The sequence below is a fragment of the Vombatus ursinus genome, unplaced genomic scaffold, assembly GCF_900497805.2.
Source record: "Vombatus ursinus unplaced genomic scaffold, bare-nosed wombat genome assembly UNPS02014861.1, whole genome shotgun sequence".
Classification (NCBI taxonomy): domain Eukaryota; kingdom Metazoa; phylum Chordata; class Mammalia; order Diprotodontia; family Vombatidae; genus Vombatus; species Vombatus ursinus.
In genome coordinates, this window is record NW_020954639.1 from 14,810,775 (window position 1) to 14,825,138 (window position 14,364).

Consider the following 14,364-nt stretch of genomic DNA (forward strand, 5'->3'; position numbering starts at 1 on the left):
CCAGAATAAACTTCACCTAAACGATTCCATACAGATAATTTTTCACTTTGTTAATGTTCCAGGGAGATAATCGTTGTTCTATAGAACATGCAAGTAGGAAGAGAACTCTCCCCATGTGTTGGCAATTCATTTCAATTCAAATCAACAGTCATCATTAAGTGCCAATCACATGCAAAGCACTAGGCAAGGTACACAGACCAAACTGAAATAACTCTTAAGATTTGGTGATTCTTTCATTCTGCTATACAGTCCTTACCTTAAAAGAGATTACGTTCCACTAACAGGGATGTTATCACTCCAGTGCATCCACAGAAAAGTTGAATACAAGGTCATTTATGGAGGGAGGACAGCATGAACAAATAAAAGGTCAGGGAAGGCTCGACTGAGGTTGACACCTGAATTGAATCTTGATGGAAAATAAGGATTCTAAGAGGCAGGAGCGAGAACATACAATACAGGCACAAGGAAGAGGCTGTACAAAGGGATGAAAATAGGTGATGAGTGCATTAAATGGAATAATGTGAAATAAGGTCAAAAGGTAGGTTGAAATTAGATCACGGCCCAAAACTCCAGGACTGAAATTTGTGCTAAAGGAAATATGGAACCACTACAGGTTTCTGAGTCATGAGAATGGTCCTTGAGAAAAGTATTTTGGCAGCTAAGCAGAGAGTAGACTGGGGAGGGATGGTAAGCTGGGAGGAGGGAATGAATTAGGAGGCCATGTGAATACAGAGAAGAGGACCTATGTGAAAGATGGTATGGAGGCAGAATTTATAAGACGTAGCAACAGATGAAATAAGGGTGTGAAGGAGAGGGGGAAGAGTCCAGGATGATTCTGATCTTATCAACCCGGGAAAATCTGAGGATAATAGTCGCTCACATTTATACAGGGGTTCTTTTCTTCATTTGGTCCTCTGATAATCCTATCTGAAGTTCAAAACATTACATGACTTGGCCAGGGCCACATAGCTAGAAAGTATCTCTACAGAATTTGACTCCAAATCCAGCGCTCTATCAGCTACACAAATGACTTCACGGGAAGCTTGGAGAAGAGGTAGTTGAGTGGGGAAAAGATGATGGAAAAGGGGTAAACAAAGTGCTTGTTTACATGTTTCTTATTTCCCCAACCCTGATAAATCTCTTCCACCTATTCCTTCATCTTTTCTAGCTCTATCAATGGCAGGTGGGTAAACTCATCAAGACTGCTCAAGAGGGAATTTTTTAGCTGCCTGGTTAATACTGCTGTCATCCATAGGAGGAGGATGACTAATATCTAGGTCTATGGTAAAGTGATGCACTCTAGTTTAAGGCTGCAAACCCTGGAGAGAGACATAAGCTGACAGACGCTCAGGACATCTCCACAATATGATCCACTTACTGGGCATGCAATAAGAAGTACTACCCTCTAATGGGAACATGGAGCTATGACAATAAAAATGCTTGTATGCCTCTATGGTCTGGCCACCTGCTGCCATGCTGGTCTTTCTTTAACAAAGAAATTCAAGAGTAGGTATTAAATCTGATAGAAGGAAAAGGACAGATGCAGACTCAAGATAACCCTGATATAAGCCATCTCGTTTAATACTAGACCAACAGCAATACAAAAAACCAAGACTTTTAGGTGCCACTTACAGTCTCTTCATGACTATGAAACTCACCGATTTGTAGTTCTGGGTATATTTCATAAAGACACCAATCTAGGTTGTAATCAAAGTGGGTCTTCTCAAAGAGGTTGTCCAGAACATCTCGTGCTAATTGCCGCTCATCCACCATCAGTGACTTAGTGCTATTGTCGTTCATATGTACCTTGACAACAAGCTGAGCATAGAGTCATTAAAGAACTGGTTAATTTTGGTAAATGGTGAGGGCTAGTCTACTCAAGAAGATGGTTTAGACTGTAGGGGCAAGGAACCTGTGGCCTTGAGGCCACAGTCAAAGGGCCGCACTTGAGGACCTAAAGGGCCACATGTGGCCTCCCTACCCTGGGAGAGAGATGAGAAAGAATCAAGTTGAAGATTACAATTTCTTGTACACCATGGGTTATTAACCTTTGTGTTATTAAATCTTTTGGCAGAGCGAAAATGCATAAAATGAAATACATCAGCACAAAGGAAACCAATTATTTTGAAATAGTTAAAAAAAAAATTTAGAAAGAAACAAGTTCACAGACCCCAGGCTAAGAACTTCTGTTCTATACCCTTTAGCACATACATACCTTTTGTCCTATGAACTGTTAGAACACAAGAGGAGAGTTTTTAAAATAATGCTCAGCATTAATGAATTAATCAATCTGTAAGCAATTATTAAGCACCTACTATATGCCAGGCACTGTGCTAGATAATGAAGATACAAAAACAAAAATTTTTTAAAAGCGCTTTTTTGGGGGGGAGGGGGAGGGAAGAGAACTGGGTCTTCCTATCTTGCTCATGTTATATGTGTACTGGCCTCTCATGAGTTTGATCCCACTGCTCATGGCCACAGAAACTTTGGCTTGCTCCCTTTCCTACCTGTGCCAGTGTTCCTCTTTAGGCAATCTATTAACCGCATCCACCCAGAAGACTGGCCATATTGGTGCTAGACATAGCATCGACATTCGTTTGGCTTACCCACTGCATCTCAGAACTCCCTAGCTCAAGAGGTCCACCAATCCCAGGGATTACAGGTATGATCCACCACTCCCATTTCTAAGAGATACTCTTTTTTTTTTTTTTGGAAGCAATCAGGGTTAAGTGACTTGCCCAAGGTCACACAGCTAGTAATTTGAACTCAGGCCCTCCTGAATCCAGGGCTGGTGCTATATCTGCTGTGCCTCTTTTAGAAGTAAATTTAAGCCCAACATATAGATACTGAGTTCTCTGTGTGTAGGGTGATATAACTTTGAGTAGGCGGGTGACTTGCCAGTTCTGTTCAGTGCCACAGAGCTCCAGAAAGCATATTGCTCTGACAATTCTGCTACATTTCTTACACCCCAAAAGTCCCCTCACTCCGGGAGTAGGGGCAATGGAGAATTCATAGGATCACAGATCTAAAATGGGAAGTCCACGACCTCCTCCTTTTTTTTAGATAAAGAAACTGAGGCCCAGAGACATCAAGTGATTTGTCCAAGGTCACATTATAACCTACAAAAAGAAAATCCAGGTGTAGCTGTATTTGCTTTCAATTAATTTAAAACAAAAGCCATGTGGCCTTTGTAAATGAGGTATGCAGGGCTTGCTCCAATGACGTAGACTGACTCACTTAGCATTCTTCAGCCTGACTTGCTTTGAATGGAAGACACATCTATTCCTCTGCGCTAACAGGTAGTCTTTGAACTGCCCAAACTCCTTGCATAAAATCTGTGAGAGGGACGGTTAGGAAAACTTAACCTTGTTTTGATAACGTGGTAGAGTAAAGCACTCCATTCTAGAGTGCCACACGAGAAGCCGCTAGGTGGTGCCTTAGTGTGCAGCATACTGGGCCTGGAGTCATAAAGACCTGAGTTCAAATGTGAACTCAGGCACTTACTAGCTGTGTGACCCTGGGCAAGTCACTTAACCTGTCTGCCTCAGTTCCCTCAACTAAAACAGGGATCATAATAGTACTTACCTCCTGAGGTTGTTATGAGGATCAAATGAGATATAAAGCACTTATCACAGTATCTGGCATATAACAATCATTTAATAAATGCTTAATTCCTTTCTTGCCTTCTTCCTTCCCTTCCCTTCCTTCCTTCCCCCCCTTCCTTCCTTCCCTCCCTCCATTCCTGTTGATAATTCCATGAAAAAATAAAGGCTTTTTTTTTTGCTAGTTCTTTCCCTAATGGAGAAAAACCAAGACCACATTAATTTGACATTTTAATTAAAAATAGATAAAGCATTTATTGTTCCCTATATGCCAGGTACTATGGGCAGTGGAGAATTCAGAGGATCTCAGACCAAGAGCTGAAAGGAACCTCAGGTTATTCATCTAATCTGATCCCTTTGTTTTATAGATAAGGAAACCAAGGCCCAGGTATGATGAGATTTCCTGAGAGAAGTGACGAAACCTAAAACTGGACTTCAATACTTAAGAAAATACTGTTAGAAAATTTTATAAGCAGAAAGCCAAAATAAGTCAATAAATATGATGTCAGCCAAGAAACACTTATTAAGTACCTCCTATGTGCCAAGCACTAGGAATACAATGAAAGGCAAAAGACAGTCTCTGTCCTCAAGGAGCTCCCAGTCTAATGAGGAAGTCAACATGCAAACAACTACGTAACAAGGTATACTCAGGACACGTCTGAGTTAAACAAAAGGAAGGCACTAGAATTAAGCGGGGTTGGGAAAAGCTTCTTGTAAAAGGAGATATTTTGAGGAAGAGAGGGAAGCCAGGGGGCAGAGATGAGGGAGGGGAGAGTTCTAGGTATGGGCGGAAATGGTAGCGGGGAGGGAGAAGCGTAAGGTGTGAGAAGATTGGAAAAGTAGGGAAGGTAGGAAAGTCTAGGCTTTGCCCAGTTGTGCACTACTTATAGATGTGCTTCTTGTCTCACTCAGAGCATGGGAATTATTTCATTCTTTCATCCTTGTATTACCTAAAATAAGCCTGTGCTTATTGATTAACTGATTGGTAGATAATTCAGTTGCTTAAAAGAAGTGAATTCTTTCAAGTTTTTAAAAATCTTTCATTTTTCAGATTTTCCCCCTTTCTTTCTTTTAGATGTTATCAGAAATGGCAATGATCAGTGTAGGTGGTCTTGTCGGGCCCCTCCCAGGAGAATCCTAATCAAAAGCAGTCAGAGGAGGATCCCAGGACTCGAGATCCAACCCCTTTATTTTATAAAAAACAAGGCCCCCAAGTATTTGTGACTTGGCTAAGGTCATACACCTAGTTAGTGATGGAGCTGGGAATAAAACTCAGGGCCTCCACCTATTTCTTCTGTCAAGAAACTTCTAACAGAAGAAGGATTCTCTACGGGCGGCTTCTTCATCTGCAAAATGGGGATGATGATAAATATCTAAAAGGTTATTGTGAGGGTGAAGTGAAATAATGTACATCAAAAGCCCTGCAGGGGGCAGCTAGGTGGCACAGTGGACAGAGCTCTGGCCTTGGAGTCAGGAGGACCCAAGTTCAAATCCGGGCTCAGACACTTGACACTTACTAGCTGTGTGACCCTGGACAACTCACTTAACCCCAGTTGCCTTACCAAACAGCAAAAAAAAAAGGCCAGATATAAACCTTAGATGTTATTATAATTATCATAATAATAACAGCTACCATTTATAAGTAAGTGTTTGAAGGGATGCAAAAGAGCTTGACGTATGGCATTTGATCCTCAATCACAACTCTGGGAGGAGAGAGCTAGTATTATACACATTATAAAGATAAGGAAGCAAGGGGTAAAGACAAAACACAGATGCATCATAGCTACCAACCAAATAGTGATTCATGTGAAATGGGCGGTATAAACAAGCATTGTAGGCATTCACCTACGACAAAGAGCAGGGACTGGCTCACGTCAGGCTTCCCCCTTCAACAAAACCACCACTAGGCAAATACTCCCTCCCTCCGCTTCCGGTGACGGCAAAATGCAAATAACTTTTATTTATCTCTGGAAATTCGAGGGTAAAAAGAAACATTTAGAAAGGGCTATTTCACAACGCTCATCTTAACATGAGAGATAATGAAACAGCATTATAATTAAACTTCTGATAAAAGGTCCTTGTATTTGTTACCTTTTTAACCTTGGCCTCCTTCAGCTTTTCCAAGGCAAGCTTGATTTTATCAGCTTTAGCCTGCGCTTCTTCTTCTTCCTGTAATGACAGTAAGACACTCAACATAAGCCTTTAAATAAAACTGATGACTATCAGTAGTCATCTGAGTAGTGCTGCTACACACTGACAAAAGGCCATAGTATGGAGACATCTTTTCTAAAAAAAATTTTTTATTATAAACTTAATTGTCATCAATAAATGAACATTTCAGTATACAAATAACAAAAATGAAGACTGCATATAAAATTATATAGTAAATTTAATGTGGTAATAACAAAATTACCCTGTTTGTTTCCTTTTCCAAAACTTCTTTTCTATAATACAGCTTCAAATCTAGAGTTCAAGGAATATCCTCCACTCAAAATAAATAAGGAAGCCAATCACTGGCTATCCCCTTTGAAAAGGTAAGGAGGACTTGAACAATGGCTCACAGAATTAAATCTAATAAGCCTCTCTGTTCCTTAAAAAAATACAAATGGAGAAGATAATAGCAAAACAGAAATAAAACCAAGTGAGCAGGCAGGGTGCAGATGGGAAAATATTTCCAGGTCAATATGATGCCTTTTGATTAATTCATGTTTTTGTACTGAGAATAGGAATTCTAAGGACCTGCAGATTTAGATGGGTGGAGGGATATTCTTTAAAACCCAGGTTGAATTTGAAGTTGTTCTATGGAAAAGACAAAGTAATAAGAAATCCAAAAGGGGCACAAACAGGGCAATTCTGTTAATCCAGAATTACTGGAAAATGGAGCATTCTGATGAATTCAATATCTCTGTTAATTGAGTATGGTCATATACACTCTAAATGGTCACCAATTTTCAAAGAACTACAACATAATAAACACACTTAATCCTAAAAATATGCAAAACCCAATTTTTAAATATCTGGCGGGCATTTTAGGATCTCTCAATGCCTCCAGGTTATCCCTATGGACAATGATTCCACTTCATTACAACAGATAAATAAAGCATAGAAACTGAGTTGAATCTATAATGACTCAATGCCATTGTCATTGTTTTATTTAAAATCCTTGCAGAAAAAACACCTTTGGTCATTAGGGCTTTCTGGTTGTTTGGATTCCAGAAAATTTGATGTGCAAGTAATGCTGGTATTTGTCTTCTGTATTTAATCATCCCCTAACATTACAGAATTATAATAGATTTTGCCGAAGTCCCCACTTGAAAAGAATCACACCATCAGGGTCTGCGCAGGCTCTTATCTGTCTATTTTCTCATTCGTTCATTCATTCATTCACTCACTTGTTTATTCATTCAACAAACATTTAGTGCCTACTATATGCCCACAAAACAAGATAGTTTTGATGTTATAAGGTACAGCAAAGACTGTCTTATGTGGTCCTTTCAACGCTTGCACATAGATATGTTGTTGGTAGCCAAGATTTCCAAGAATGGCATATTACCTCTGCAGTCAAGAGCAGTGAGCAACTCATGAAGATGATTCACTGAGTCACAAAGGGATTGAGATCTAAATTGGTGGACAGAAGACTCACACTAACAAAATCATGGATCTATGAAGTATTGATTTATACAGTTCATTTTAAGTGGGAAATATTGATGATACCAATGGCCATCACCATTTTTTTCACATAAATATGCCCTTGGCAATAAGGTACTTTTCTAATACTTCTCACCAGAGATAGAGGGTCCCATTTGAACAGAGGACTGTAGACCTAGAAGAAACCTCAGAGAACATCTGGTCCAACCCTACCCTTTTACATTACAGAAGAGTAAATTGAGGCACAGGGAGGCTAATAATGTGTCCAAAGTTATAAGGGTAAATTTCAGAGATGGGATTTGAACTTAGGTCCTTTAACTGCAGAGTGGGCACTCTTTCCACTCTATTGAGATAACCTCTTAGTGTTACATGTAGAACTCAGCACTTCATGGGGGAACAAAATCAAAAAGAATTGCAGTCTGGGGGCTTCTGAAAGAACCTTTTAGCCCTTCGTTGGTCCTATGGAGTAAGCCTTCTGTAAGTACCTTCTGGTACTAATGAAGTAGCCCCTTATGAGAAGTCAGAAAGAGTTCAAGGGGACACAAGAGTGATAACCCTATGCCCAAACCATGCTTCTGTTTCTTAACTCCAGTGAGAAGGAGGCAGAAGCCCCTATCTTTCTAAACAGCCTCTCCATGAGATCTGCCATTACTACTGAGTTCACATCTGAACATATGGTAGAACTCCTGTGACAAAGGCCAGAGCCATTTCTTCCTAATTACATATACAGTGGCTCACACATAGACATTATGCCTTCTTTTGAAGGCTAAAAGCTATTTTCTCTTTGAAAATACAAAAAGAGTTTTTATAGCTTGGTCTGGTGAGTAGATACTAGGCTCTTAAAAACTAAAGTTATTGTTACTGCAGTTTTCTTTCTTTTTCTTTAAGTGAAGAATATAGGGGAAGACTGAAATAAAAGGAGTATATCCCTATAGTTCTTGAGAAGACTTCTATAAAGAGGATTCTGTTTCGTAGCCAGCTCCTCTGTTCGCACCGCTTATCCAGGTACATAAATCTGACCCTGTCTGTGGGCAGAGTCTAAATAATTACCTCGGAAAACATGAGGCACAGAGAACATCTCGAAACCTTTGTCTCCCTACTGTGAACAGTTAGTTAATTGTTTATGAAATTTGTCTTTCTCCATGTGCTCCAGATAAAAGAAACCACGAATAAGTAGTAAATATTCAGTATCAAAAGAAACATTGCCAAGTGATTAAAAACATATTTCTACTAAACATCCATCAGTGTGTTATACAAGATAAATCAAAGTCCTAAAAACAGATGATGGCTATTATCAAGACAGTCCCCACATATAAATAGGAACATTTTTATACTTAAATTAAAATAAATACTGAAAATAGCCAAATAACCCACACATGCTCACAGACACATTTACATGTCTCATTTATTAAGACATGTAAACCATTTTCAGCATAGGAACCTATGGACTTTCACCCCACCTTATAAAAGCTCTATGTAAAAGTAAAAAATGGGGATGAATAACCCCCATCAGCAAAATCCCAGAAATTTTATTCAGCTTTAAAGAAATGTTAAAAGAAATATAAGCTGTGAAATTACAAGTCTTAACTATGTTTAAAAACAATATACTATTTTCACTTTTGTTTTGACTTTTTATGTTTATTTACAGTATTTGGCTAATAAATTTTACTTTCCATTTGCAATATTTGGCTGTTACAGTATTTGGCTAATAAATTTTAATTTCTATTTACAGCATTTGGCTGTTACAGTATTTGGTTAGTAATTCACATTCTTTGCTTTTGGATTTTTTGCAATTTTTTTCAGGGATTCAGAATTCAAAGTCCTGATGGACTTTACTTTTGAGGAATGTAGCAATGTTAACCTAATAAAAGGATCATATGGAAGTACCTTATGGTTGTAAGGCTTCCAGATTTGGGTGTTTTAGAAACTGGAAAACTTGACATTTTGTCTATAAAATTTAATACCAAGTTCAACAAAAGTAATTAGTCTTAATTATGTGCAAAGCACTAATAACACTTTTAAAACTGACACAGTCCTTGTCTTCAGAAAGCTTACATTCTAATAGTGAGTATGACATATATAATAAGTAATACAATGTACAATGTGATAAGGACAGAAGAGAAATCCAGGCAAAGTATCTTTTAGTTAGGTTAAGAGGAGACTCAGGAAAACACAGCATAATGTAAGCAGAAGCAAAGATTGTCGAAGTCTTACACAAAGGTCAAAAAGGATGCTGAGAAAGCCACTGGTCTGGCATTTAAGAGGTCACTGGGGATCTTAGAGATAGCAGTTAATCCTTGGGGTAGCTCTATTGAGGTTGACCAGCAGGCTGGGAGAATGGGTACTTGAATAAGCAGTTCAATTAGGGAAGAAGAATGAAAGCTACATTAGAGAGGGATCACAAGTATAAATTACTCTTTCTAGAAGTTAAGCTATTGCTACTGAAATGATAACTGTCAATGCATCACACTGATTGGGTTCGACTACTACTGATATTACCATTATTAGTAATGAATGGGAAGTATTTATGGAAAAAATGAGCTAAGTGCACAGAATTTAAAGGAGATACTATCTGTGTTTTTAAATCACTGCTGCTAAAGCACATATGCTATGCAATAATTTTTTAAAAATAGTAATTACACATTTATCTACAAATGACAACAGCTTGATGGAGTGTCAGGGTTGAAGGGAAGGTTTTTGTTTTGTTTTGTTTTGGTTTTTGATTTAGCATTGGAGAGACTTTAGCAACGTTGTAGGCAGGAGGAAAGGAACCAAGAGAGAAAAAAAGATGAAAGTTGAAAGAGAAGGAATGACCAATGGTGTAAGTCCTGGAGAAGACAGGAGGAGAGAATGTGGTCAAATAATCCAAAGCTTTGGAAACAGTCAGAGTTTTGACTGGACTTTTCAAATTTTATCTTGTTATTTAGTACAACACAGATACAACAAGACAGATATAAGATTCTGAAATGCTAGATGCTTAAGTTACGGCCTCTTCTTCAACTTCTATGTTGGAGCCATTCTAAATCACAGCAAGTCCTGACCTGATGCTTAAATGCTTTTAAATAAGAACAGTAGTCTTGGAGTTCCTCAAAGCAGAAGATGTCACTGAATGGTCATATTGTGATCTATGAGTGGCAAGGGGGCTACCTAAGCTTTGTTCGATGTAATGTGGGTAGCTAGGTGATATATCTAGGGTAGCTAAGTAGCATAGGAAAGATGCTAGGCTTGGAGTCAGGAAGACTTGAACTTAAATCCAGCCTCAGACATTACCAGCTATATGACCCTAGGCAGGTCACTTAACTTCTCTCCCTCAGTTTCTTCATCTATAAAATAGAGAAAATAACACTTACATCAAAGGGTTGTGGAGAAGATCAAAGGAGATAATTATGTGCAAAGCATTTTGCAAACCGTAAGTCACTATATGTGCTATTACTATAGTCAGCTATAGTATATTTAGGTGGCACAACGGTTAGAGTGCTGGGCCTAGAATAAGGAAGATGAGTTAAAATCCAGACTTAGATACTTACTAGCTATGTGACCCTGGGCAAGTCACTTCACCTGCCTGCCTCAGTTTCCTCATCTGTAAAACAGGGATCATAATAGCATCTGCCTCACAGAGTGGTTGTGAGAATCAAATGAGATATTTATAAAATGCTTATCACAGTACCCAGCACACAGCATTCATTAAATAAATCCTCCCTCCCTTTCTCTCTTCCTTCTGTTCATCCTTCCTTCCTTTTTATACAGAAGGGTAGTGTGGTATGATGGTACCTTGGAATCAGAAAGACCTTGGTTCATGCCCTACCTCTGACACATTCTGGCGGCATGATCCCAGGCAAGTTACTTAATCTTTCAGCATTCCAGGCAACTTTCTGATACTGTACACTCAAAAACAGTGGCCAATATGCATAGGCAGAGAAAGGGTTCTTCCCTTTAAGTTCCATACACCAGAAGTATCAAGCATGGTCCACTGGCCACCCATGGCCCACAACATTCTCAAGTGCAGCCCAAACCAGATTAAAATGTAACTGGGAAATCCTTAACACAATAAAAATACAATAAAGCATGAATAATTTTAATATGTGGCTTTACAAGTCTCACAGGGATCTTTACGTACGGTTTAGTGGCCCCTGTCACTATCTGAATTTAACATCATTATCCTACACCAATGGAATCACAGATTTGAATCAATGTGATAAAGACTCGAGATGATGTAAGAAATTACAACAAAAGTTAGAGTATTAGTGCTAAGAATCAATGTAAACTGACAGGCAACTTTACCTGAGTGAGAGATTCAGGAGGAGGAGGTGGAGGGGGTGGAAGGTCTAATACAGGGTCTGCAGGTGGGGGAGGCAATTCATCGTCATAAAGGCTAAAACCCGCGCTGGTAAAATCTGCCTTATAACCAAGGGAAGCTCCACTGCCCAGGACTGATGACGACTGAGATGCTGTGTTTGGCGGGTGCTGAGAAGCTTGTTTTTGGGCCTGGATGGTTCTCTGCTCTGCCTCACTTATATCTGCTACAAGGTCAGCCATTAGAGCATCTAAGTCATTGTCCTCCAGTGCGTTTAATGACTCTGTTAAAATAAAAAAAAGTACTTTAAGAAATCGTTAAAACAGGCAATCGGCAAACTCAGTGGTAAGGAATTGCACAGAAAGTGCTGAGGGGCTGAAGAGTAAAAGATGTTTTGGAGGGAGGAAACTTAAAAGAAAAAGGCTTAATGATGCTTTGTGTGTTTACACCAGTCAGTCCCAATCCATTCAAAGTCTGTCTCCTTCTCCCTTATCACACTCCCCACTCTTCCCACCAATAAACCCTCCCTTGTAACAAAGTAAGAATTAATTAAAAGTAATTAACTAAAAATTAAGACACATTAGCCAGCACAGCAACTATGTCTGGAAACATATGAAACATTTTGCCACCACAGTCCCTTGGCATTCCTAGTGAGAGTAATGCTTTTCATCGTCTTATTTAAGGCACCAAAACTATTCATTATCTTTATCAGAGATCACCTGCTTATATTTGTTATGTTTGTAGTCACTGCGTACATTAATCTCTAGGTCAGCTTAAATTTCATATGGATTATTTCATTCATCATCTTTTGCTACTTTGATGGGTGAGACATGACATTCTAGAGTTGTTTTAATCAATTTTTCTCTTCCTATAAGTGATATGGAGCAGTTTTTCATATCACTGTTGATTGTTTGCATTTCTTCTTTTGAAAACTGTACATATCTTTTGATGACTTATCTACTGGGAAAGGGCTCTTAGAAAATTACATATGGGGGGGGGGCTAGGTGGCACAGTGGATAGAGCACCAGCCCTGAAGTCAGGAGGACCTGAGTTCAAATTCGGCCTCAGACCAAACACTTGACACTTACTGTGTGACCCTGGGCAAATCACTCAACCCCAATCGCCTAAAAATAAAAATTAAAAAAAAATTATATATGAGCCAGGTTGTTTAAAAAAAAAAGATGGACATAGATTCAGAGAAAGAATGGGAAAGATGGGTATTCCAGGTGAGGGTACCATATGCAAAAACATAAAGGCAACTCTGTGTGGTCTAACAAACCTGGATGAAGCATGAAAGGCACTGGAGAAGACCGGAAAAGTGAATTTATCAATAAGATTCTCTAAGGCTATACCAATAAACTATTATCTCTGGTAGATCCTGCCAAGCTGGAAAGGTCCAGAGATAGATATATCTATAGTAGGAAGACCAGCTTAGCTAAATTCAATCTCATCTCTTAGACGGCTGTGGGATGATGAATTTTTGGCCACAGATAGTCCCAATGGCTAATCATAGAAATACTGCAGTGTGCATCAGTGGAAGGGGACTTCATACAAATGACATTATAGACCCCTGACATACTGAAGTTTAATAAAAGTTAAATATAAAAAAGATTCCAGGGGGGGAATATGTAGGTATCTATGAAAAGAAATTGTTACCAAATAGTTTCAAAATATCTATTAACATACTAACAATTATCATACAACTTATAAACTATTCTTTGCCATTAAAAGAGGTCTTTCTACATAACACCTTTCCTGATTCCCTCCCTCAAATGATAGAGCCCTTTCTCCCAACCTACCATAGATTTAACTACTTTGTGCATGTTGTATTTTAAAATTATATTTATGAGGGGCAGCGAAGTGGTGCAGTGGATAGAGCACCGGCCCTTAAGTCAGGAGGACCTGAGTTCAAATCCAGCCTCAGACCAAACACTTGATACTTACTAGCTGTGTGACCCTGGGCAAGTCACTTAACCCCAACTGCCTAAAACAAAAAAACAAAAACAACAAAAAAATTATACTTATGATATATAGCATAAGTATAAAAGGTTGTGATAGTATTGTACATATGTGTATATATACATACCCAAATATGCATATATATGCATGTGCATATATGTACATAAACATTTGTTGTCTTCTCTATTAGGATGTAAGCACCTTTCAGCAGGAATTGTTTTATTGTTTTATTGTTTGCATTTATATCTCCACAGCCTAGAACAGTGCCTGGCACATAATAGGTGCTAAATAAATCTTTCTTGACTGATTGACTCAAAGGTACACAATCTGGTTGATCTAATTGCCATTTTAATATATGTGCCTTTAATTAAAAACCCCAAAATATTATATTTCCATATCTTTTTTGGGGTGAGGTAATTGGGGTCAAGTGACTTGTTCAGGGTTACACAGCTGGTAATTTGTCAAGTATCTGAGGCCGCATTTGAACTCAGGTCCTCCTGACTCCAGGGCTGGTGCTCTATCTACTGCGCCACCTAGCTGCCGCTATTTTTATATTTCTTAAAAAATATTTATAATATAGGAAGCCTTTCTACTTATTCAGATTAAATGTTCCTTAATTACCAATAGTAATATGCTAATACATTTAAAGTTAGGGAAGCAAAACCCTATTAACGCTTCTCCATTATTTTAACTAAAACCTATAGGTTTTTTTGGGTCCTGCTTCTGACTTTCAAAATCTTTTCTATTTTTTAAGATTGAAGCCATATGTATTTTTTAGAGTGAATGTTTATTTACATAATCACAACATTCAGGGTTTTTTTTTCCCTATGTAGATTTTTAAATGGAACAAATTTGCAATTA

General features: G+C 38.5%; 1 protein-coding gene across 1 annotated transcript in view; it reads right to left on the bottom strand.

Moving 5' to 3' along the window:
• The window catches only part of APBB1IP (amyloid beta precursor protein binding family B member 1 interacting protein), a 112,800-nt gene that overhangs the window by 53,180 nt on the left and 45,256 nt on the right, over nucleotides 1-14,364 (bottom strand). Inside the window, exons 4-6 of the mRNA XM_027841504.1 lie at nucleotides 11,532-11,827; nucleotides 5,694-5,771; nucleotides 1,659-1,818 (exon numbers count right to left, since the gene is read on the bottom strand). Of these exons, the coding sequence (XP_027697305.1) occupies nucleotides 1,659-1,818; nucleotides 5,694-5,771; nucleotides 11,532-11,827 (534 nt within the window). The remainder of the gene's footprint in view (nucleotides 1-1,658; nucleotides 1,819-5,693; nucleotides 5,772-11,531; nucleotides 11,828-14,364) is intronic.